At 47.3% G+C, this 22,336-nt stretch overlaps 1 protein-coding gene across 1 annotated transcript in view; it reads right to left on the minus strand.

The window, feature by feature from the left end:
• Nucleotides 1-22,336, minus strand: part of PCNX2 (pecanex 2) — a 288,518-nt gene that overhangs the window by 194,690 nt on the left and 71,492 nt on the right. Inside the window, 5 exon segments of the mRNA XM_045087258.1 lie at nucleotides 1,614-1,705; nucleotides 3,469-3,579; nucleotides 11,399-11,570; nucleotides 18,691-18,723; nucleotides 18,808-18,961. Coding sequence (XP_044943193.1) covers nucleotides 1,614-1,705; nucleotides 3,469-3,579; nucleotides 11,399-11,570; nucleotides 18,691-18,723; nucleotides 18,808-18,961 — 562 coding nt within the window.

Raw genomic sequence — 22,336 nt, forward strand, 5'->3', positions numbered from 1 at the left:
TGCCTGCAACCCCGAAATTTTATAGGCAGCTGTTTTACCAAAATGAACAGAAAGAGGTCCTCAGAAGGGCAAGGACTCAGAAAATAACTACTCCAGTACTGTTCCTGAATAAAATACCTGGCGTCCTGTGACAGCATAAAGAAATGCATTCAGAAGAAAGAACATGCGATTTGCCATGTAATTGTTGTTCTGCACAATAAGATAAACATGGCGACAGGGTCACCACCAACACCTGAATTACCTTTGTGTATTAGAAGACAGACTCTTCCTCTTTCTCCCCCTTTCTTTATATGAAAGAAAGTATCTATATGGAATGGACGGAAGGAGTGAGGGAGAAAATTATCCTGTGGACAATCACAGACAGAGTCCATGGGAATGCCCAGGGAGATAATCATATCACACTCCTTCCTTTGCACAACGGGGAACAGAAAATTATCTTCCTGCCACCCACAACCATATGTTTAATAAGATTTTAAGTTACTCGTTTTAAGAAGTTAGCAAAGGAGTGTCACTGGATATCTATTAAGAAGCCTTTGGAACATGCTTTATTTTTATTTGCTTTTGTATGTTTAAGTTTTATTTTATCAAAGAGGTATCTGTTGTTTAAAACAGCAAAGGTAGGATGTCTATCAATTCAAGAAACATGTGTAGTATTGATTAACGTTTTTCCAGAACAGAGATGCCCCGGACATTCTGTGTGTTACTGTCTTCAGACGTTATAGAAACTCTACAGTTTTATGACACTGAAAATGAGCAAGAGGGTCCCCAGCCTACAGCACCTCATGGCCCAAAGGCCTGCTTCCTGCGGGCAATGCTTTCCAGCTGTTGCTTCTGCACCTATGACCCTATTTCCAAATAACTCGCTTGTTGTATTATTTCTTGACTTTTTCCAATTTTAGATATTATTTACCAACTTTCCGGTGTGGAGGACAAGGTTAAGATGGTCCCAACACAACACTCACTCACACACCCACACAGTGGCACACACAAACACACAACCAAACGGACACCCTCCCCTATTTTTCCATTCTCCATGTAACCATTATTCAGGGCACCATAAACGCAAACTGCTGTCCACAGCTGAGAATCGTTACCTTTCTCTTCGGACACAGCTTTTGTGTTTTCCTAAAGTTAACGCTCATCTTGGTTTTCATCTTCTCGGGCCCCCCGGCCGCCAGCCTAGCTTCAGCTCTCTCCATCTGGATAAATCGACGGGCCATCTGTTTTCTAGATCTTAAAATCTTGTTGCTATCATCTCCGCTCCTGTTCTCTGTCCACGAGGCATCAGGCAATTCTCTCTCCCGTCTTTTGAGCGATATTCAAGAAGATGGAGAAGGCGACACACAGGTCCTCCTGACCACCGCGCTCAGCAGGGGCTCCGGCAGGGCCGGTCATGATGCCGGGAGACAACCCGGGGCTTCGGTGCTCCCCCGCAAGGCACATGCTCCGGGTGTCGTCAAATACCACCCAGGCCCCACCCCGCAGGCCCCGCTCTCCTGATGCGCTCAGATCCCGTGTCTTTCATGGCTAGAGGAACACTTGCGTTCGCTTAAACCGCCAGCGGGCGTAATGGACGGGAGGAGACGGGAGAGGCCCTCGCGCCTCCCACCTACCTTCACGGCGCCGAAGCAGAAGGCGTGGAGCAGGCCCGCCGCTGCCGCACTCCGGGCCACACCGTAAACAGCCGAGGTCAGGCCTGAAACGGCTGCAACACAAACACGCACAGGCTCACAACCGAACACGGAAGATAGGGCCAAGACGAGGTTGTAGCTTCCGACTGCAAAATGCCAAGCATTTTGGCCCCCACGGGGGCCAAGAAAACCTCTGCGGGGTCAGTCGAAAGTACCCGACGACTTCGTGCAAAAGGAGAGAGAGACACTAACCGTTTACCTAAAAATTGCGCAGAAAAACACTGGAAAGGAATTCCTGGCAACATTCTTAGAAGACGTGTGAACACGTCCAGCCTGAGGAAGGGAGGCCCCCCGGCTTACAGCGGGGCGCCGCGGCCAAAATAAGCAGCACAGATGAAGGCTCCCGCCGAAGAAAGGGCGGACACGGCTCCGTCTAACAAACGGGCAGTGCTCGTGTGCGTCCGTGCGTGTGTGTGCAACCGTGGGTCTGTGTGCGTCACCCGTGCGTGTGTGTGCGTGTATGTGCGTCCGTGCGTCTGTGTGCGACCATGCGTCTGTGTGCGTCCAGGCATGTGTGCGTCTGGGCGTCTGTGTGCATGCATGTGCGTCTGTGTGCGTCCATGCGTCTCTGTACGTCCGTGCGTGCATGTGCGTCTGTGTGCGTCCGGGCGTCTGTGTGTGTCCGTGAGTCTGTGTGCACCTGTGCGTGTGTGTGCATGTATGTGCGTCCGTGCGTCTGTGTACGTCCATGCGTGTGTGCGACTATGTGCGTCAGTGCATGCGTATGCATCTTTGTGCGTGTTAGCGCACATGAGTACATCTCTGTGTGTGCATGTGTGCGTCCGTGTGCGTCTGTGCCTGTATGTGCGTCTATGCACGTATGTTAACGAATGTAAGTGCATCTGTGTGTGCATGTGTGCGTCTGTGTACATCCGTGCATGTGTGTGCATCTGTGTGTGTCCGTGTGTGCATCCCTATATGTGCACGTGTGTGCATCTGTGTGTGTCCGTTCATGTGTGTGCAGCTGGTGTGTGCATCCATGCATGTGCATTAGCACACGTGAGTGCATCTCTGTATGTGCACGTGTGTGTCTGTGCATGTGTGTGTATGTGCATCCATGCGTGTGTGTTAACGAACGTGAGTGCATCCCTTTGTGTGCATCCAGGCATGGGTGTGCATCTGCGCGTGTGTCCATGTGCGTGTTAGCACACATGAGTGCATTTCTGCACATGTGTGCATCTGTGTGTGTTTGCGCATCTGTGCACACGTGCATGCATGTGTGTGTGTGTGTGTGTGTGTGTAATGAGGGGGGAACAGTACTGGCTCACCAGCTGTGCTGTCGCTTCATGTTCCATTTAGAGAAGAGTAAACTTTACAGTCAAGCAACCAGCACAAAGTCTCCAGCTAAGGGCTAAGCGAGGTTTTAGCCACTGCCAGCTGAATCTAGAGTGGTGTGTCAAGGAAAGGTCACCCGGGTGGGAGACACGGGTCCCCTGTCTGTCCAGGTGCACACAAGAAGTAGCTCAGTGTTAAGGACAAAGAAAACTGAGCTGGGGGCACCTTGGTGACTCATTTGTTAGACGGCTGCCTTCACTCAGGTCATGATACCAGCGTCCTAGGATCGAGCCCTGTGTTGGGCTCCTTGCTCCACAGGAAGCCCGCTTCTCCCTCTTGCACTCCCCCTGCTTGTGACTCTCTCACTGTCTCTGTCTGTCAATTAAATATATAAAATCTTAAAAGAAAAGAAAGAACACCAAGCTGTCTGGACTCCATTCCATGCAGCCCTTATCAGAACTTTAGACTCTTTTACAGGAAGACTGGGATGTAGATGACTTACCAGAACCTCCGAAAAACAGCGTGTCAATTTGTTCCAAAAGATAAATGCAGAAAGTGTTGATCTGCGGGAAGAGCCCGAGGAGGGAAATTGCAGGGAAGCAATATAAAAATACTGGAAGTGAACAGACAAAACAGACAGTAAGTGTGCGGCGGGTGGCCCCTGGTCCCCGAGGCAATCCTGCCTGCTCCCCTTCCAGCTCCCAGCCACCCCACCCCTGCCCACATCCTGGAGGCAGTTCTGGACTTCTCGCACTCCTAGGAGGAGGGTCTGCGAGCCCAGTGGAAATGTGCTCGTGGAAGTAACACGGGGCTGCGTCCGAGGAAAAAGCCCAGGAAAAGAACACAGGTGAGCGCAACACCTAGCAGAGACCTCAGATGGTGAGGGACACGGTGGACCAGTCCGCAGTGTTAAAGAGCAGGCTTGCACCTGGAGGGCGTGAGGGTCAGGGGACGAAACTGGGAAACTCCAGGAACAGGTAAAGCTAACGGCAGTAGGTAGGCAGCTCTCTCCCTGCATGGGGGTAGGAGGTGTCAACTTGGAGCTGGGAGCTCCTCATTTGGGGCTTGTCCCCAGGAGCATTTGAGGTCTTGAGACCTGAACGCCACATGAAATTCAAGGTCAGTGGGAACTCCAAGTTCGCAGAGGAACAGGGGAGGGTGGTGATGAGGAAACCACACACGGTGACAGTGGGAAAGTGACAGGCCTGACCTCCTGGGGACTGGAGCATCTGGGACATGAAGGCGACCCTGCCTGACCAGAGGAAGAGGGTGCCCCCACCCAGAATCGGAACAGTGCATCTGGGCAAGACATCCACATGCCAGGATTCCGTGTTTCACAGAGATCATTCGTTGGAGGAAATCGAACATGCTAGAGCCGCATTTTACAGTTCTGTCCCTGTCATTCCCTCTTCCACACGTGTGTGCAACTTGGGTCTCATAGAACACAGAAACTGCCATTCCCTCTGCTGTGACACATCTGTCTTCTGTCTCAGTTTATTGAGGAGAATGTCAGTGAAGTTTGATCCTGGTAAGCCCCAATAAAACTAAGGAAATTTGATTTGAAAACCCATATGCCTGAACTTTGGAACATAGACCACAGTTGACAGCGGGAGTGGGGATGGTGGGGGGGCGGGGGGCTTCACCAACTTCTGAAAATCAGAAATGCACATTTTCCATCGTGAAACCGTACAAACGAGAGTCCTCGCATGTCATGTGCCCTTGCTAACAGTGGCTTGAAAGTATGGGACAAATCCTTCTATAATACCAAGAGAATATTCCAACGTTCTTGGGTTTGAAGCCATATTTTGATACACGTGGTGATTATGCTGTAATGTTTTCTGTGGCAAGATTTCAATGATATTGCAATAATCCAGAGCATCTTGTGAGGAATCCACTTCTCAATCAAAGTAGGGAATAGGATACAAATACTGATCTGCTGGTGGACATCACTCTATAGGACACAATTGTTTGTTTGTTTTCAGGTTTTGTGAATGGAACTCAGAGATATGGGAAAGATAGAAGAAAAAGAAATTTGGGGTGTCTGGGTGGCTCAGTGGGGTTGGGCAGCTGACTCTTGGTTTTGGCTCAGGTCATGATCTCAGGATCCTGGGATGGAGCCCCACACAGGGCTCTGCCCTCAGTGGGGAGTCTGCTTTGGGTTTCTCTCTCTCTTTCTCTCCCTCTGCCCCTACCCACCCCCTACTCTCTCTGTCTCCCTAAAATAAATAAATACATCTTTTATAAAAGGAAATAAGTTGAAATTTAAATTATAGAACATAGGAGCATCAAAATTTTATTCTCTGAACTTTGAGATTCACACCCCGCAAGGAAGATGACAGGCTACACTGTAGTCTGGAGTTCTCTTGTCCAGGGTAGGGGTGGACGGAAGGCACGGTGAGATCGCATTAGTTCACCTCAAGAGCTGTGTGTGTGTGTGTGTGTGTGTGTGTGTGTGTGTGTGTAAAACTACACCAAGAATGAAGAACTCCAGGGAGAAGGATGGGTGTGAAAGAAAATTTTAAAGCAGCTGAATACTGGAAACTGGTCACCAACGCAGGTGTAAGGAAGCGTTTTCTGTAAGAAACACATTAGGTAATGAAACCTCAACTTGGAAGGGAAAAGGACGAGAGCCAGTGAACTGTGTCTTGAGGGTGATCCGTTGGAGAGATGGCCAGCAGAGGCGGGAAGCCACAGCTGGGCGCACAGAACAGCGGCTCACTGCAGCCACCGAGGAGCCCAGCATCGAGCTCCTCTCCAGGATGTTTTCGAGCAGAAGATCTGTGGGCTTTAAAATCCAAGCCAGGGAGGTGGAAGGAGAGAGCAAGGCGGAGGCAACATATCTCATCTGTCCTGCTGTAACTCACGTGAATAATAATAATAAAAAAAAGCAACCAAATGTTTCCTGCATTAGTAGGGCAATTAGAAAACCATGCTTGAAGTTGCTGAGGTCATTTTGCCCTTTTTCCAAAGTAAAAAAAAAAAAAAAAAAAAAAAGGTTCCTGTGGCTGTCAGCAATTTTCCCTGTGAACAAAGATTTTTTTTTTTTCTTAGCATAACACTGAGAGGGTGTATAATTTTCCCTCACGGCTACTCCTCCTTTTCCCTAATGATTACCATAAATGCAGAAATTTCTAGTATGGTTCCATTTCTTTATAAGCAACACTTACAAATAAAAACATTGTAACTTGCTTGTTTCTTTTTTTTAAATGTGAACAATGATATTCATTACTATTCTATCCCATGACTATTGCTGTTGCAGCTTTGGGGCGAAAACAAGCAGAATTAAAATAGCATGGAAATAAAACTGAAGCCTAGGGAGTCGATGGGAATATATACAGTGTGTGTCTCTAGTGTGCCGTATCTCTGTGTTAACCCATTGTCCTGCCTGTGACCTGCACTGAGCCCTGGAACCAGTATTTCTAGAAGGGGGTACATTCCAGTAAGTTGTCCCCAAACCTCCACCTATCTCTAAGGTTGGCATTATTGAAGTTGCCTTGTTGTAGGTTGTCCTAAGTGAGTGAGTTAGGGTTAGGGTTAGGGTCTGAGAAGGACCCATATAGTCCCTTCTATAACGGACAGCCACTCTTCCCGCCTGAGCCCCTTCCAAGTGAGGACCTCATGCTTCAGTAGGCAAGCCCGGGCTACCATCGGACAGCTCTAACCCAAACCATTTTACGGGTATCTTCTGCAGTGAGCCGTGATGCACCTGCCATGGGTTGGGACTAGTTATTACGGCTGCAACCGCATAGAACCACCACTGTGGGGACATCCGTCTTTTGCCCCATCTCCAGACACACTGCAGCCCGTTCCTCAGGGCACACTCTAGCACTGCTCCTGCTCCTTTTGAAATACGACACGAAGAACTGAAGACCTCTTGGCTTCCTCATCTGTGGGATAATTAGAAAGCCAACCTCCTCTTGTAGGCTTTCACTAAAGTGATGCTAGTGGGAAGTATTAAAATTGTAGCCCAGAGGTTCCTATCTCTGACTGAGCAAGCTAACGAGGACTGACTCCGCGGTCCCTTCCCCTTCCTCCCGGAAACATTTTGTGCCTTTTGACGAAAGAGAGAAGTGCCCACAGGAGTATTTTGAATATACAGCAGGGGTCATAGAAGGAAAAATTAGGTAAAAATATTAACCTCAGTGTTTCTCTGTCTTTCATTCTCCCCCCCCCCCCCCCATAAAAATCAACAAGCCCTGCCACTGACCCTGTCTTATGTCCCCAAGTTTGGCCCCCAAGTCCCCCACCTCCTGGCGCGTACATCCCCCCTTCTTCCATTGTCCTACTATCTGATGGGGATGCTTGCCTTTGAAATGCTGCTCTCCTCGCATGAAACAGGAACAGAAGCTCTCCATCTTCCCCACAAGCCCAATTCCCACCGGGGTCATCTCCCAGCACTGGTTCACATCTGACCCCATCTGCCCTGAGAGGCGGATGGGGCAGGGTCAGCTCTGGCTGAAAGCAGCAGACGCGAATACTCCCTGCCCCTTTCCTGCTCCCTTCCCCGGCTGCCTCGTCTCTCTCTTGAGGGAGAGGTATTGTGCAGAAAGCAGGAGAGGCACCGGTAACAGAAACAGCAGCAGTAAGGCACAGGTTTAAAGAAATATTTCACATTCCCCAGCACCGGCTGGAAGAGGACCACAGCATGAGAAGCCCATGGCACTCTCGACTACACGACGGAAAACAAGGTCACGCGGGCTGAGTTCCTGCTTTTCTCTTGTCCTTTTTCTTAAATGCTCCAGGTGTCCCTCCAAAATGACACCTGTACACATGACCTCACTGGGTAATAGGGTCCAGGTCATGGTCAAGTTACAGTGAGGTCATGAGGGTGGGCCCTGATCTAATATGCCTATTGTCCTCCTAAGAAGGGGGAATTTGGACACAGAGCCAGACACACACACACAGAGGGAAGATGATGTGACAGATAAGGGACAAGGCCATTGATGAGCCAAGGAGTGAGGCCAGGGCAAGTCCTTCACTTGCGCCTTCAGAGATCTTAAACTCCCAGCTTCCAGAACCACGAGACAGTAAATCTCTGATGTTCTCAGGCCCCCATGAGGAGTGCTTTGTTATGGCAGCTAGAGGAAACATACACGACTTTTTCAACCCAATACCCTTCTGTTCACTCCTCATTTTTCCTTCTCTCCTTGTTAGTCTCTGAACCTAACCCTGGCGGGAGCCACATACACACAGATCCCGTGGCAGTAAGGGTCAGAGGGTGCAGAGCCTCCACACAGGAGAATCAATGACTTTGAACTGCCCTTGCTTTCCCTCATCAAGTCAGAAAATCAGGATACACCTCTGTCGCCTTCCTCTCGTTCCCAATGGCTCTAAATCCGTTCCACAATCTTCTCCTGCTCAGTGCAAATTAGTGTGTTTAACACATTCCCTCCACGGGGATTGCTATTGTTCTATTTTCCCATTTTTCTTTGTCCCAGAAGTCATTTAGCTGGCTTGCTCGCTTATTTACTGCTATTTTTACTTGTTACCGTGGACAAGCAGACAAAAATATCTCTTAAGGTAAAGCTTTAATGAGGAAAAGGGAATTCCAGAGAGAAAGACAAGGAAGGCCATATTCCCTGCCTCATCTCCTCCCCTCAGCGGAATTGGTCTGAAGAAAAATAAAATGAGAATACATGTAGCCAGTAGCTGATTTTAGAACAAGGGTTTCTGCTAAAAGTAAGACCTCAGGCTTTTACCAAGTACACTAAGGTCTTACTTTTTGAGCCCTCGTAACATTTTGCCTTCTGATGCCAGGGCAAATCTGCTGTTGCAAATAACTATATGCGTTCAGTGGCATTGGCTTGTTTATAGAAGCAAATTAAAGAAAAAGAGAAATGAAAGACAACCGTGTACAGAAAAACAATTTCTACACAGAATGTATGACACCCTTTTCTTCTTCTTTCTCCAAATCACCTTCAGGAGGTGCTTATCGTGTCCCTACTCACTATAAGGGCCGAGGTGACCAGTCGGAGAACGACAGTGAATGAGTCTTCCAAACGCTCACCCGTACATTAATTTCCTTACGACTTAAACACACTTGTGTTCATTAGCCCATCCACTCAACAAGCATTTCTTTAGTCCCTGTATTTACCAGACACAACATGGGGTGCCAGGGAGTCGGTGTGAGAAAAAAGAGGCACGGGCTCTGCCTTGTCCTTGCCGAGCAGCGCACAGGCTAGAGAGGGCACAGACATTAGCCAAATAATCACAAGTGAACAGACGACTCCGAGATGGTTTGGTGCTACGGAAATATGGGTTATGGGGGCAGAGAAGATGGGGCCAAGCTTAGAGGAAATGGGCCATCAATTAGCACAGTCAAGGTTGTCCGGGGCACCCAGAACAGGAACACAAGGGATGGGGATGAGACGAGGAGTCACCAAGGTAGTTAGGGCTCCAGGTCAGACCCCCACGTCCTTGTGACCTGTTCTGGGTGAAGCTCTGTCAACACTAACCCATGCTCGAGATCCTGGGAAAAGGTGGTCAGGAGGTACCCAAGATTGAGTGTGGGCTGCAGAGAAAGGAGGCAACCTTTGGACATGGACATGTGTTTCTTATTTTTAATATTTTATTTATTTATTTGAGAGAGAGACAGTGAGAAAGAGCATGAGAGAAGGTCAGAGGGGGAAGCAGACTCCCCGTGGAGCTGGGAGCCTGATGTAAGACTCGATCCCGGACTCTGGGATCATGACCTGATCAACCAACTGAGCCACCCAGGCGCCCTGGACACGTGTTTCTTGAACACCTTCCAAAATGCTTTCCTGCCCTCTCTGCTGCTAATCCCCAGGCACCCCTGGGTCCTTGCCCTCTGGACTCCAGTACTGCTGTCGGCAAGAAGACAGCAGGAAGGGACGGTCTCCAGCCTGCACAACTGTGCCTGGGCGTCTGTGTCTACTCAGACTCTTACTTTTTCATTGCTTCATCTCAGAAGGGAGTTGGGTCAGTTCATTTATAGGAAGGTAAAAGTTTCCAAAATTCTTTCTCAGGGTGTGTGTGTGTGTGTGTGTGTGTTCCAACTGACAGAACTTCAAGTAATATAAAAAAAATAAAGTGAAAAATATCCGAGAGGGTAGTAAGTAGCAAATATTCTTGGGCAAGAGGCACAGCCTGGGAACCTAATCATGGGATCAGTTCGCCCCCCCATCCCACCCCCCAACTCCATGTTTCCTACTTGAGCTCAGAGATTCTCTAAGCACGGAGCCTGACCCTTCGCTATTATTGAGCTACTCAGCCCCTCCCATGATTTAACAGGAAGAGAGATATAGAGGACACAGACAAAGGTGGGCTGGTGGGGGGCTGCGTGTGGGGGAGTGGCTAGTTTACTGCCACTACAGTAGGAAGAAGAATGGGGGGATAGTGGTTGGGAAGGAGAGTCAGAGGGCAGCATGTCTACCATGGTTGCCACCCATAAAGAACACAAGGATATGCCGTGTCTGGGAGCCCTTCCCAGTCCCACTGCAGAGACTCGGGGAGTTGTCATGGGGGCCAGGGAAAGAATGATGTGGAATCTCTGACTTTGAAAAGCTCCTCTTGAGTAAGATATTCACAGGGGCTTGTGTCTTTGGTGCTTGCCCTTTATCATCTCATTTGGGCAACGTGATCACAGCCAGTCACAGGCTGGCATGCGTGTCAACCTTTGCATGTCATGGCAAGAATTCTCAGAGCACTGGCAGTGATGTCTTCATAGCTGAGGACAGCACTGGGCCAGCCTTTCCACATAATAGTGATAATGACAATGAGAACAGCTAACACCTGGTGCCTGGCCCTGGTCCTCAGGCTTACATGTACTAAATCATTTAAAACTCGTACGGACCTCAGAGGTGGGTATTATTTTTGTCCCCATATACTGTTGAATTTTTCTCAAGGTCACACAACTAGCAAAGTAGCAGAGCTGGAACTCAAACAGTCAGGCGCTGAACCACGACCCTGGGCAGGTTCCCTTTGCAAACAGAGCACCTGACAAGAAACACTGCCTAGACCTTAGGGAGCGCCTAGAGGACCAGTGACGGGCTGGGTGCCTAGCACATCCGGGACGCTGCCTGGAATAAGAACCATGCACACTCAGGCTTTGCCAGAGTGTTTGTGCCACATGGGTGGGACCGTGACCGCCACCCCAGTGGCAAAACCACCCTGACCCTGGGGAGCCCCCAGTATCCTGCACCAGGCACCACAGCCCCTGGTCTTCTGCTACGACAGCATTACGCCTTCTTGGTCACGGACACCACATTCCTTTAGGATCATTCTGCTGCTGGATGCTGTGGGGCTCCAGCTTCCAGATCATCTTCTGAATGTGTACAGGTCAAACGAGAAATGCACATCTCTTCATCCAGTAATCACACAGGAGGTTTTCTCCCACTAGCAATTCAGAATATAAAAGGGAGACGTACCCACCCTCCTCTGTATTCTTCCCCACAGCCCCCAAGTTCACTCACCGATTAAGAGGTCCCTAGCTGACTGGAGGGACCTTGGAGAGAAGAGCTTCAGGCCATAGACAATGTAAGTGGGAGGGTGCCGGGCTTTGGCCCCTGTATTAAGAAGCAAAATAAGGCCACACAGCACACAAAAATAGATTGGTCTGCTATATGTTATGATTTGGTTGTGTCCCTAGAAAACAAACACAATGTCTGAATGGTACCTATTATTTTGATTAAGTGACAAAAGCTTCATAGTCAGTAATTCATATCATAATATCAAAGCCGTAAATCACATCCCCCCTCCGCAATAATGCACATACACAAAACACCAGGAAAAGAAAAAAAAACCAAAAACCTCGGATACTTATTCTGACAAGAACAAGAATATCGAAAAGAATGTTATGCCTTTCAGACTCAACAAGACTTAGCTGAAAATTTAATTACCATCCTTGGATACAATTTAGATCTAATTCAATGCTTCCCCAAGAGCAAAACATCCGTTTGTATTGTTCATTTCAAGAGCAAAACTAATATAAGCCATTGGTTGCTTTACATGGTCTACCTTGAACCCTGCTATTAATAAGAAAGAGAATTATAAGTGGTGGGCTTTGATTTCCTTGTCTTGAAAAGCAAGATCGCACAGGTGCAAATTTATACCCGCAGAGATTGCATAAAATGTCTTAGCATAGCAGAGGGAATAATCCAATTTAAAAAAACTCACCATTTATATACATTTTCCTTTGAGGAAGACCAAAAACTTAACAGGTCTCATCTTAGCCCTCAAAATATTGTTATGAGGATAAGTAGAAACATTTTTATTCTTCTCCTTGAATAGATAGAAAAATTAGGGAAAAGATATAAAATGAAATTTTCCAGGAGAAAAGCCAATGAAGAATTTACATGTCATAAACCAATGCACAATTCGTAAGGTTCAAAAAAACCAACAAAAATGAATTAGGGGGAGGATTTTCTTTGCAACTCATGAACTACTTTGGGTATAAAAAGTAAAGATTAAAGTGATATGGGTTCGGATGTGAATATTTAAAGTCATTGCCTTGAATATGTTATATTTAGAAATGCAATTTAAATTGCCACTGCTTCTATAATAGAAATGGTCCTATTCTGAGACCATCTTTTAATAGGAAGGAAAACACAGGCTGTCCATGGGGGCTGGCTATGTTTGGCCCTGAGTCCAGACTCAGTCTTGAAAGGAATATTTGCACTCTTACAAAATTTCCTTTTGAATCCAACTGGGTCATAGATTAGTGGGTATGGGAATACTTCTGCGTTTAAAAAAAAAAAAAATTGAAACAAAAGCCTAAGTGAAATCCTAATGCATTTTGTATCAAGTGAAAAGCAAACTAACTTGGTTGGTATAGACAGCTACTTGATATACAAACGCGTAAGCATATGAGATATTCCTCAAAATGACACTGCTTAGGATATAAAATTAAAGAGCTGCCTCCCTCTTGCCCTGATTCTTTCTTTTCCTAAAAGGTTAAAAATACATTTTCTAGGAATGGAAATTCTGGTCTTGAACAAGTTTGTGATATCATCTTAAATCTGCCAAGCTCAACTTTATGTATGAGCAGGGGAATGCTCCCTTCCTAATTGTAGTTTATGGGACAGAACTCGAGGCTGGTTCACTAGCAAAGAGCCTGCCTTCACCATCATGCCAAAGCTCCGCTTCCCTTCCTGGCCCAGGCTTTGGGTCCCTAAACCATTCTAAGCGTATCACTGGTGTGTGGCATAGACGCCACTTTTATTTTTCTCAATTCCTAACAACGCCTACTACAAATATCCACTCCCCTGCTCCCCAATTCCTTCTTTCACATATGAATCAATCATCAGACCCCTGAGGATGGATGTTTCTTTCATCCAATAGAAAAATTCCACTCATCCCACCAGCTAAAGTCTGATCAGTCTTTTTTACAAGTCATCCAACTGCTTCCCATGTGATTTCAACTTTAAAATACCCTGGGCGAGAGCCACAGCTTCAGCTGTGGGCATCTTGGAGACTGTCTGCGTGTGCAGCTGGATTTCCTATCAGCTCCCCCCCTACACACACACGTACAAGGTCGCAGGCCTGCCACAGTGTGGGCCACAGGCGTTACACATGGGTGTCCTCTGCTTCCTCGGTCCATGGGGCAGGAAAGGGACCCCTCGGACCTATGGAGTTTGCACACCTGCTGGTCCGGCCATGTTCAGGGACCCGGTATTTTTGTTGGCTGCTGTGAACAGCCAGGACAACAAGAGCTAACATGTATCCCACTCCAGGCCCCACATGGTTAATCCTCGGTACAACGCTAAGAAGTATTTATTATTCTCATTCTGCCAAGAGTAAATGGAGGCACACATTCTATGCCTTCATTTTTTGCCAAATTAAGAAATCTGTCCCCAGCCTGAGGATCTGTGCTGGCCACTGCATCCTGGCTCCCAACAAGAACCAGGAAGAGGAGAGCGTTCAGCACCGGGACGCAGCCTGATGGCACGGAATTTCATCCACAACCATCATTCTTTAAGCACATACTGCGAAGCAAATACGAGGTCTGGGGGACAGCATCAGCAACAGTTTTCGGTGTTGACTTTCCCTTAAAGAGCTCTAGAGGGGGGAGAAGGGTAAGAACGATAACCGCAGGCTCCATCCACCGCCTGGGACACTGAGTTAGGGACCTTGAACCGCCACCACTAGCACAGGGGTTCACTGCGTCATAGTTTCTAACGATGGTGCAGGCTCACTGATTCAGACCTCATTGCTCTGCGCTTGTTGGTAAGTTCTTCTTTACTTTAGGGTTAGTAACTCAGCTGTCCGTTTAGAGTCATCTGAGCGTTTTTTTTAAGTTGTTTTTTAAACTTGTGTATTTTAGAGAGAGAGAGAAAACACAAGCAGGGTGAAGGTCAGAGGGAGAAGCAAACTCCCTGCTGAATGGGAAGCCTGAGGTGGGACTCAGTCCCCGGATTCCAGGATCATGACCTGAGCAGAAGGCAGTCGCCCAACTGATTGAGCCACCCAAATGCGCTGTCCGAGCATTTTTAACGATATGCTTCAATTCCCCTTGTGTGTGGAGCAAAAGAAGGAACACGGGGTGGGGGGGGGCTTCTGCCCATGGAGAGCAGAGCCCGCAGAGAACCCGAGCCAGTGAGTAGGCTGTGACTCCCTCTTGGGGTGTAGAGGGGAACCCAAAACATTTCAGAGAAGGCAGTAGTAGATACGCAGCAACCAAAAGGCCAAATAACTCCTATCAGCTGTTAAAATGCTACTTCCATTTAAATACGGTTGAAATCCGATCAACTACTTTAACAATTGAAAAGGCGCAGGCAAGTGAGTTTTTGGAAGCTCGGTTTATAATTTCATATAGTTTATAATTTCATTTCACAGAATGATGTCTTTCAGGGCCAGCCTGCTAGCTTTCAGGTTTATGAATCTTGACAAACGGGTCGATGCTTTTGTCCAGCCAAGAGGGACGCAAGGCGGTTGCGGCAGTACCCCTCAGAGTGGGGCCGAGTGCCATCGCTCTGCCTGCACCACCTTAGACGCTGGCCCACCGCCTCAGCACGTCCCTCAGAGGCAGGGAAAGACAGACAAGAGGGAGGTCACCTAAGTTCCGCCCCTATTTCATGGCAGAAATCCAGTCGATAAGAATTCAAAGAAGGCCATTTAGAGTGGCTCAGGCTTCAAAGAACACTTTTTTGGAGCAAAGCAAGTACATAACCGAAGAGATAAATATAATTTCATTTTCAATCAAGAGCCACGAAGACTAAGTTGACCCTCTCATTCCTAGGACTGAGGATTGAGAAAATTTTTATATGTCATTCAAGATCACGCCTCTGATAAACGCTAGGGGATCAAGGTCAACACCGACAGCAGTAAGTCAGGTAGACAGTCCGTACCCTCAGCGTGACGTGATGAAAAGCTCTCTTCCCCTGGATGGCTTTGCTCCCAAAGGTGTATGACCCCAGTCTAATCATAACATAGACGTCGGATAAATCCCAGCTGAGGGGTAGGCTACAAAATCCCTGACCACTACTCCTCAAAACCATCAAGGTCATCAAAAAAAAAAAGGAAAGTCTGAGAAGCTGTCACTATAACAAAAGCAGTGTGCTATCCTGGGTGAGTTCCTCAAACAGAAAAGGGATATTAGGTTAAAACTAAAAAAATCTGAGGAAAACATGGATTTTAGTTCCTAATAATGTGTCACTATGGGCTCACTAATGGTGATGAATGTGTAAGGTATATGAGAACTCTCTGTATTATCTTCCCAAATGTTCTAAAATTAAAAAGTTTATTTACAAAAAAGCATTCTTGGGGCACCTGGATGGCTCAGTCTGGCTTCAGGTCAGGTCACGATCTTGGGGTCCTGGGATCGAGCCCCATGTCGGGCTCCCTGCTTGGCGCCTGCTTCTCCATCTCCCTCTGTCCCGCCCCCGCTCATACACACATGCACAGTCTCTCTCTCAAATAAATAAATAAAATCTTCAAAAAACCATTCCCAGTGATTTTTTTATAGAATAAGAAGTGGTACTAAATGTCTTCCCTATAGAGTAGTCAGAGCTGACCAACCAGAACACATAACGAGTTCAGCCCTTGCTCTTTGGAGTTTGTACTGTGGCAAGGAAACAGGAAACTTACTATATTCCAGGCCCAGTGCTGGGCTCACTGTATGTATTGTCCAATTCAGTCTTTACCAAATCCAACTGAGGTTGCTCTTATTATCCGTATTTTACACCCCCCCAAAACAAACAAATAAACAAACAAAAAAACCTGCTAACATTTGTCAGCTCCTTCCACAGTACCAGGCACTGTGCCGGGCCGAGCGCTCGAGACGCCGTCTTGTTTCATCCCCACACCATCCTATTTCATGATTTCCTCTTGCACAGGTGAAAAACGAGATACAGAGAAATGACTCACCCAAGATCTCTGGGTTTGTCCATGATTAAGGCTGGATTCAAATCCCCAACCCCGCGTGCTACCCCAGGGTGGCTCACGGGGCATCTGAGGTCACAGCCCACCTTCATCCCCTGGGGGCGGGGAGGGGTGATGGATTCCCAGGGGCTGCCCCAGCCACACCCACTGAGAATCCTTGTGGGGCCTGGGAAGGCCGCCAAGTCTGGCTCTGCCCAGGACCAGCCCGTTTCTTGCTGCCTCTTAGACACCCTCCTGAACTTCGCTTTTGGGGCGATCTGCAGCGGTGATGGCTGGTGAGACTGCGTGCAGATCCGGGGACGCCCGGGAAAAGCCTCATTGTCCGTGACTGCGCGGCCAGTCACCGATCCTCAAATGCTGCTGGGGTCCACCCAGACCGTCAAGTGTTTTAGGCTCGGCTCACCTAGACCTGTTTTCTTTTATAACCAGATGCATCCCTGTCAGCCCCCAGGGTCTATTGCACCGTTATCTACCAGCACGACATTAATTCTGCATTTATATCTGAAAAGCGAAGGAAAGTACCTGGGGTCATGTGATGCCCAGGGCAGGAGTCGGGTCCCGAGAGCCACCTCAGTGGCCAGACTTGGTTTGCTCCCCTGACCACCTCCTCCCTGAGGTTTCCACATTTATAAACTGGAGATCGTGCATCCGTCTTCTAAATGCCCACATGGCGCAGGCAGAAGGCAAGAAGAACCATTTCGTACCTCCCGTATTTTCTCTCCCCCTCCAGAACTGTCAGCAAGCTGGCAATTCGAATCGGGGGCTAATCTACCTAGAAACCTATGTGAGCACATCATATTACACACAATGTCTAACGACGACAGTAAGAGAAGTCACTTCTTACTCTCTGTGCATAGGCTCGCTCCGATACAGGACGGCCGCTGACCAAGCCCTCTAGGAACTCGACTGGTTAAGGCACCATAACCCCAATTCAGGGCGAGGACAGAGGGTGGCCGCTACCAGCCACGACAGGTCCACAGGGATTGCGTGGGCCGTCCCCGCCATCACCTCTCCTAGCATGGTCTGCATTATTGGGGAAGGTACATGCAAAACACGAGGGTTTAATAACATCTAACACCCCTCCCCCAAGACGCCCAGGAAAGCGGTGACACTGAAGTGCCATTACTAGAAAGGAGGGTGTATTTTCTGAAGCTGGAGGAGGATGTGACATCTAGGGAGGGCTTGAGCGAAAAGACTGCAGAACTCCGCATCTCTGGGCACACCACCTGACCCAGATTTCTGACGATAATCACAACAATACATCTTAATACCCTAATTATGCTGCTTCTACTTATCCTGACATTCAGACTCTGGAATAAAAGAAGATGTATTATATGTAAACCAATTATGGGGAACAGAGGAATTTAACAAGATAGCAATGTATGCCATGTGATCGTCCAATTATAAGCTTTTCTTAATTACTATGGGCTAAACATGAGCTATCATAGACTTAAAAGCAGCCCTAAATCCTGGATATGAATTTTTTTTCAAAGCACAATAGAGGGAAGATCGAGCTTTCTTTCTCTGGAAGGGTTTTGGCTCAGGGACGGGGTTGCAGGGGGGCGGCACGCAGCTCACCATAACAAAAGAAAGAAGGGCCTCAAAGAGCTGAGAGGTTCTCCAGGCAGGGTTTCAGCACAAAGGTGTGCAGCCGGGGTACCTGCGGGGACTGGTACCCCATCCCCCAGCACCCTGCAGGGGCAGGGCAGGTGGGTCAGTGGAAACCATGTTTGTGGGAGGACGTCCGAGTACCAGCAGATCGGTACAGAGAGCCCAGAGGCTCTGCTCTAAATTAGCCCAAAGTTGCGTGGATGAAAGGTAACAATATTCTTGCAAAGGTGGGACGGGAGATCAGCTTCAGGTACAGAACGGAATGACCTGTGCTTATACAACTGATGTTACCAATGATGATATGTCCCACTCACTCAGCATCTATGCTCCGGGTACCATTTTAAAGGAAGTTAAAACAGATTATTTAATCCCCAGAGCGGTATTCATTATCCTTGTTGATAAGCAGAGAAACAGAGACGTGGCAAGTACACATATCCCACCCAGAGTCCGACATTCAGCGGAGGAACCAGGAAACAGAAGCAGGCAGGCTGACGGCCGAGGCCAGTCTTCCCCCACCCTGGGCTGTATGGCCGGCCCTGGCAAGGCCAGCGGGTTTGAAAAGACCCTCTGTATCCTGTCACTCCCCCCCTGCCCCCAACCACCATTCCCACCACACCTCAGATGGAGCCTGAACTTGGCAACCATGAGTTCTCATTTCTATTTCCATATTCACTCTACGTACATTGATATATATTCTGCCTTTTGAGAAGTTTTTTCCCCCCATCTTTAACACAAACAGACAAGACAAGCTCCTTGCCCGTTATTTGCAACTTACGTGGATTGGCGAGGCAGGGTCAGGCTGAACACTCTAGAACAGAAATCAGAAGTCTGTGTCATCATCTCATGATTTCAAGGGTACCTTAGTGATGGTAAAAATTAGAGGTGGTCTTGCCTTGAGCAGGGAGTACTGGCAGCTGGCCATGACGAGGCAGAAGAGGAGCACCCACGCATCTTTGCAAAAGCCTTGGTTCAAGGTCAGAAATCCGAGAAGGGAGACCAGGACGATGAGTAGAACTGCCAGCACGTTTTCCTTGATGTCTTCAGTCCTGAGTAAGATAAACAAATAAAAACAAAGGAGATAAAAGGTAAGCCTATTTCTAAAGATCACATGTGAATGCGTCTCAAGCGACTCGCAGAGACAGCAGAACAGTCGCCTTAAGCTCACCTTTATATTCAGCAACAAAACTTTAAGGTTTCTTTCTTTTCTTTCCTTCCTTCTCTCCTTCCTTTCATTATCCCTGTATTTTGCAAGCACACTCCATATTTTAACTCCAGTTTCCTGTTATTGAAAGAAGTGAAATATAATTCCACTGCGTCTCCGTGATCACTACACGGGCCTCATGGTTAGCTACTCTGTCCACTGCATGAAATGCACTTCAGACGAAGAGGTGCGTTGGTTCCTCTAGAGGGGGAAGGTGTGCGTTAACACTTAGCAGGAAATCCCTTCCAGGTACAAGCTCTGAAGCCAGAATCTGCTTCCCAGTTTGTGGAGCCAAGAGAGCTCCAGCTAATGTGTAGAGGGTCTAACTGAGGTGTGCCAAGACCACAGTCTCCCTGGGTGGTATCTTCTTGAGGGACCTCGAGGAAGAGGTGTGAGATGCGGAGGGGGGCTTGAGGATGCTGAGACAAGGGGATGAAGGCTGGCTCTTGGAGGCTGGGTAGGACGTGAGACACTGAGAGGAGAGGCTGCTAGATGGGAGCAAGGGAATGGGTCAAGAGCTCGGGATGGCCACCAACAGCTGAGGATAAGACAAGGCTGGGCTTGAGACTTGAAAGGTGACCGACTTCTGTGAAAGACAACAGGCAGGGCAGAGCGATGGGAGGAAGGGGTTGAAATGGACTAACAGAGCATGGCGTGGACTGCAAGGTCAGGAGTGTAGACGGGTCATTCCCAAGAATTCTGAGCGTATTGATAGGCTCACCAATGTTTGCCCATGTACTATGTTATTGTTAGGAAGGGACGACTGGTCTACTTCATTCCTGGCAAGTAGCACTCATAAGCATTTTTTTTTTTAAATGAACAGACTTTATTTTTTTAAGAGCAGTTTCAGATTCACAGCAAAATTGAGGGAAAGTATGAAGAGTTCTCACATAGCCCCTCCCTACAAACACATGCACGCGTGCATGCATGCGCACACGCACACACACACACACTCACACCATGTCCTACCATCAACAGCCCCCCACCTGGAGTGGTACATTTGTTATAACCAGCCAATAGTGACACATCGTTATCACCCAAGGTCCATAGTCCACATTATGGTTTATACTTGGTGTTGTACCTTCTGTGGGTTTGGACAAATGTACGGTGAATGTATCTATCCACCATTACAGTGGCCCGCAGAGTACTTTTACTGCCCTGAAAATCTGCTGCTCTGCCTCTCCACCTCTGCCTAAACCCAACTTCTGGCAATCATGGATCGTTTTACCATCTCCACAGATTTTCCTTGTTAGAAAGTCAGAAATCAGAATCACACCACAGGTAGCCTTTTCTGGTCAGTTCCTTTCACCTAGTAATATGCGTTTAAGGTTCCTTTGTGTCTTTATGTGTTTTGATAACTTGTTTCTTTTTATCACTAAATACTATTTTAATACACAGATGCACCATGGTTTATCTATTCACCTATTAAAGTACATCTCGGTTGTTTCTAAATTTTGGCAAGTCTGAATAAAGCTTCTAAAAACATCCATGTGCAGGTTTTTGTGTTAACCTAAGTTTTCAATTGATTTGCTCCAAGGAGCATGATTGCCGGGATGTATGGTAAGAATATGTTTGGTTTTGCAAGAAATCACTGGGTTATCTTCCAAAACAGCTTTACCATTTTGCATTCCTATTAATGATGAATGGGAGTTCCTCCTGCACCACACCCTAGCCCACATCTGGTGCTGTCAGTGTTTTGGATTTGGTCATTCCAGTAGGTGTGTGTGTCTCCCTGTTGTTTTCATTTGACACTCCCCAACAATGCTGTGGAGTATCTTTACATAAGCTTATCCACCATCTGTATATATTCTTTGGTGAGGTGTCTGTTCATATCTTTTGCTGATCTTTTAATCAGGCAATTAAAGTGCAGAGACATGGGAAGAACTCAGATATTATGATGCTCAAGCTGAAAGTTAAAAAAAAAAAAACCAAAACTTCTGAAGGGATCAAAATATATTTAGTAGGGGCGCCTGGGTTAGTAAATGATCTCAGGAAACGTGGGGCTCTCTGCTCAGCGGGGAGCCTGCTTCCTCCTCTCTCTCTCTCTGCCTGCCTCTTTGCCTACTTGTGATCTCTCTGTCAAATAAAAAAAATAAAATCTTTAAAAAATATATATATATTTAGTAAAAAGGAAAATTCATGAGGTTTTTTTGTTGTTTTCCACTATGCACTTCTTACAGAGCTAAATATATTTTGTTAGTTCAGGTCCATAAAATTCTTTATGTATTTTTTAGTGTGCTCATAACATTTTGATGTATACGTAAAAATATCTAAAGGCTCAGGAACTTAAAAAAAAAATTTTTTTTTCAATTAAATGAACAGGCTTTTTTCCTATTGAGGGGGAAAAATAATGTTCCTGAAAAAATATTTTTCCCCAGATTCTTCTCCAGCGGGACTCCATTCCGCTGGCCCAGCCCCCCTCCCACTCCCCCAGGGCCCCATGCATCTCTATTTAAATACCAGGTGAAAAAGTTTACTCCCTGGGCAAGGAGCACCATGATGAAGGCTGTACTTTAGAAAGATGTATCTGGCAGAGTTTGACGAGGTGCACCAGAGGGGAAGCAGCAGAGGAAGGATAAATAACACTCCAGGGGAGAAGGAATGAGGGTCTGGAAGAAGGTCAAGTCTGGGAGGCTGGGACGGCGATGTGGCTTTGAGACGCAACACAGACCAGAGCGGAGAGGGCTCTGAATGGACTGTGTACAGTGAACGGTTGACTGAAAAAATAAAGATGATTTCAAGGTTTCAGTCTGGGGAAGAAAGGATCATGGCAGAGTCAATAGCAGAAGGTGACATGGGGAGCCAGTTTGCCAAGGGACGTGGATTCATTTATTCACACAAGACTGCTTGCCGCGGCTCTACGTACTTGGAATACATAAGTGAACAAAACTTCTGGAGCTTTCTTTCCGTTGGGTAGTGGCATGAAATTAGTAATATGCACAAGAAATATTATATTATATAGCATTTGGAGATGATTAACATAATCAAAAAATAAATAGACAAGGTAAGAAGAATTATTAGCGTCTGGGGAGGGAACTGTTGTAATTTTCAGCAGGAAGGACAGACTACGCCCCACCAAGAAGGGACTTCTCAGGTGTACAGCACCTGGGGACTCCAACATGAGGGAGCCGGGAGGGAGAGGTTACTGTGGTATGAAGGAGTAACCAGCAAGACAGAAGGAAACCAAAAGAGGGCTGAGTCCGCGAAGCCAGGAGAGGAA

The sequence above is a fragment of the Mustela putorius genome, unplaced genomic scaffold (genome assembly GCF_011764305.1).
Source record: "Mustela putorius furo isolate JIRA1106 unplaced genomic scaffold, ASM1176430v1.1 tig00001075_pilon_pilon_pilon, whole genome shotgun sequence".
Taxonomy (NCBI): domain Eukaryota; kingdom Metazoa; phylum Chordata; class Mammalia; order Carnivora; family Mustelidae; genus Mustela; species Mustela putorius.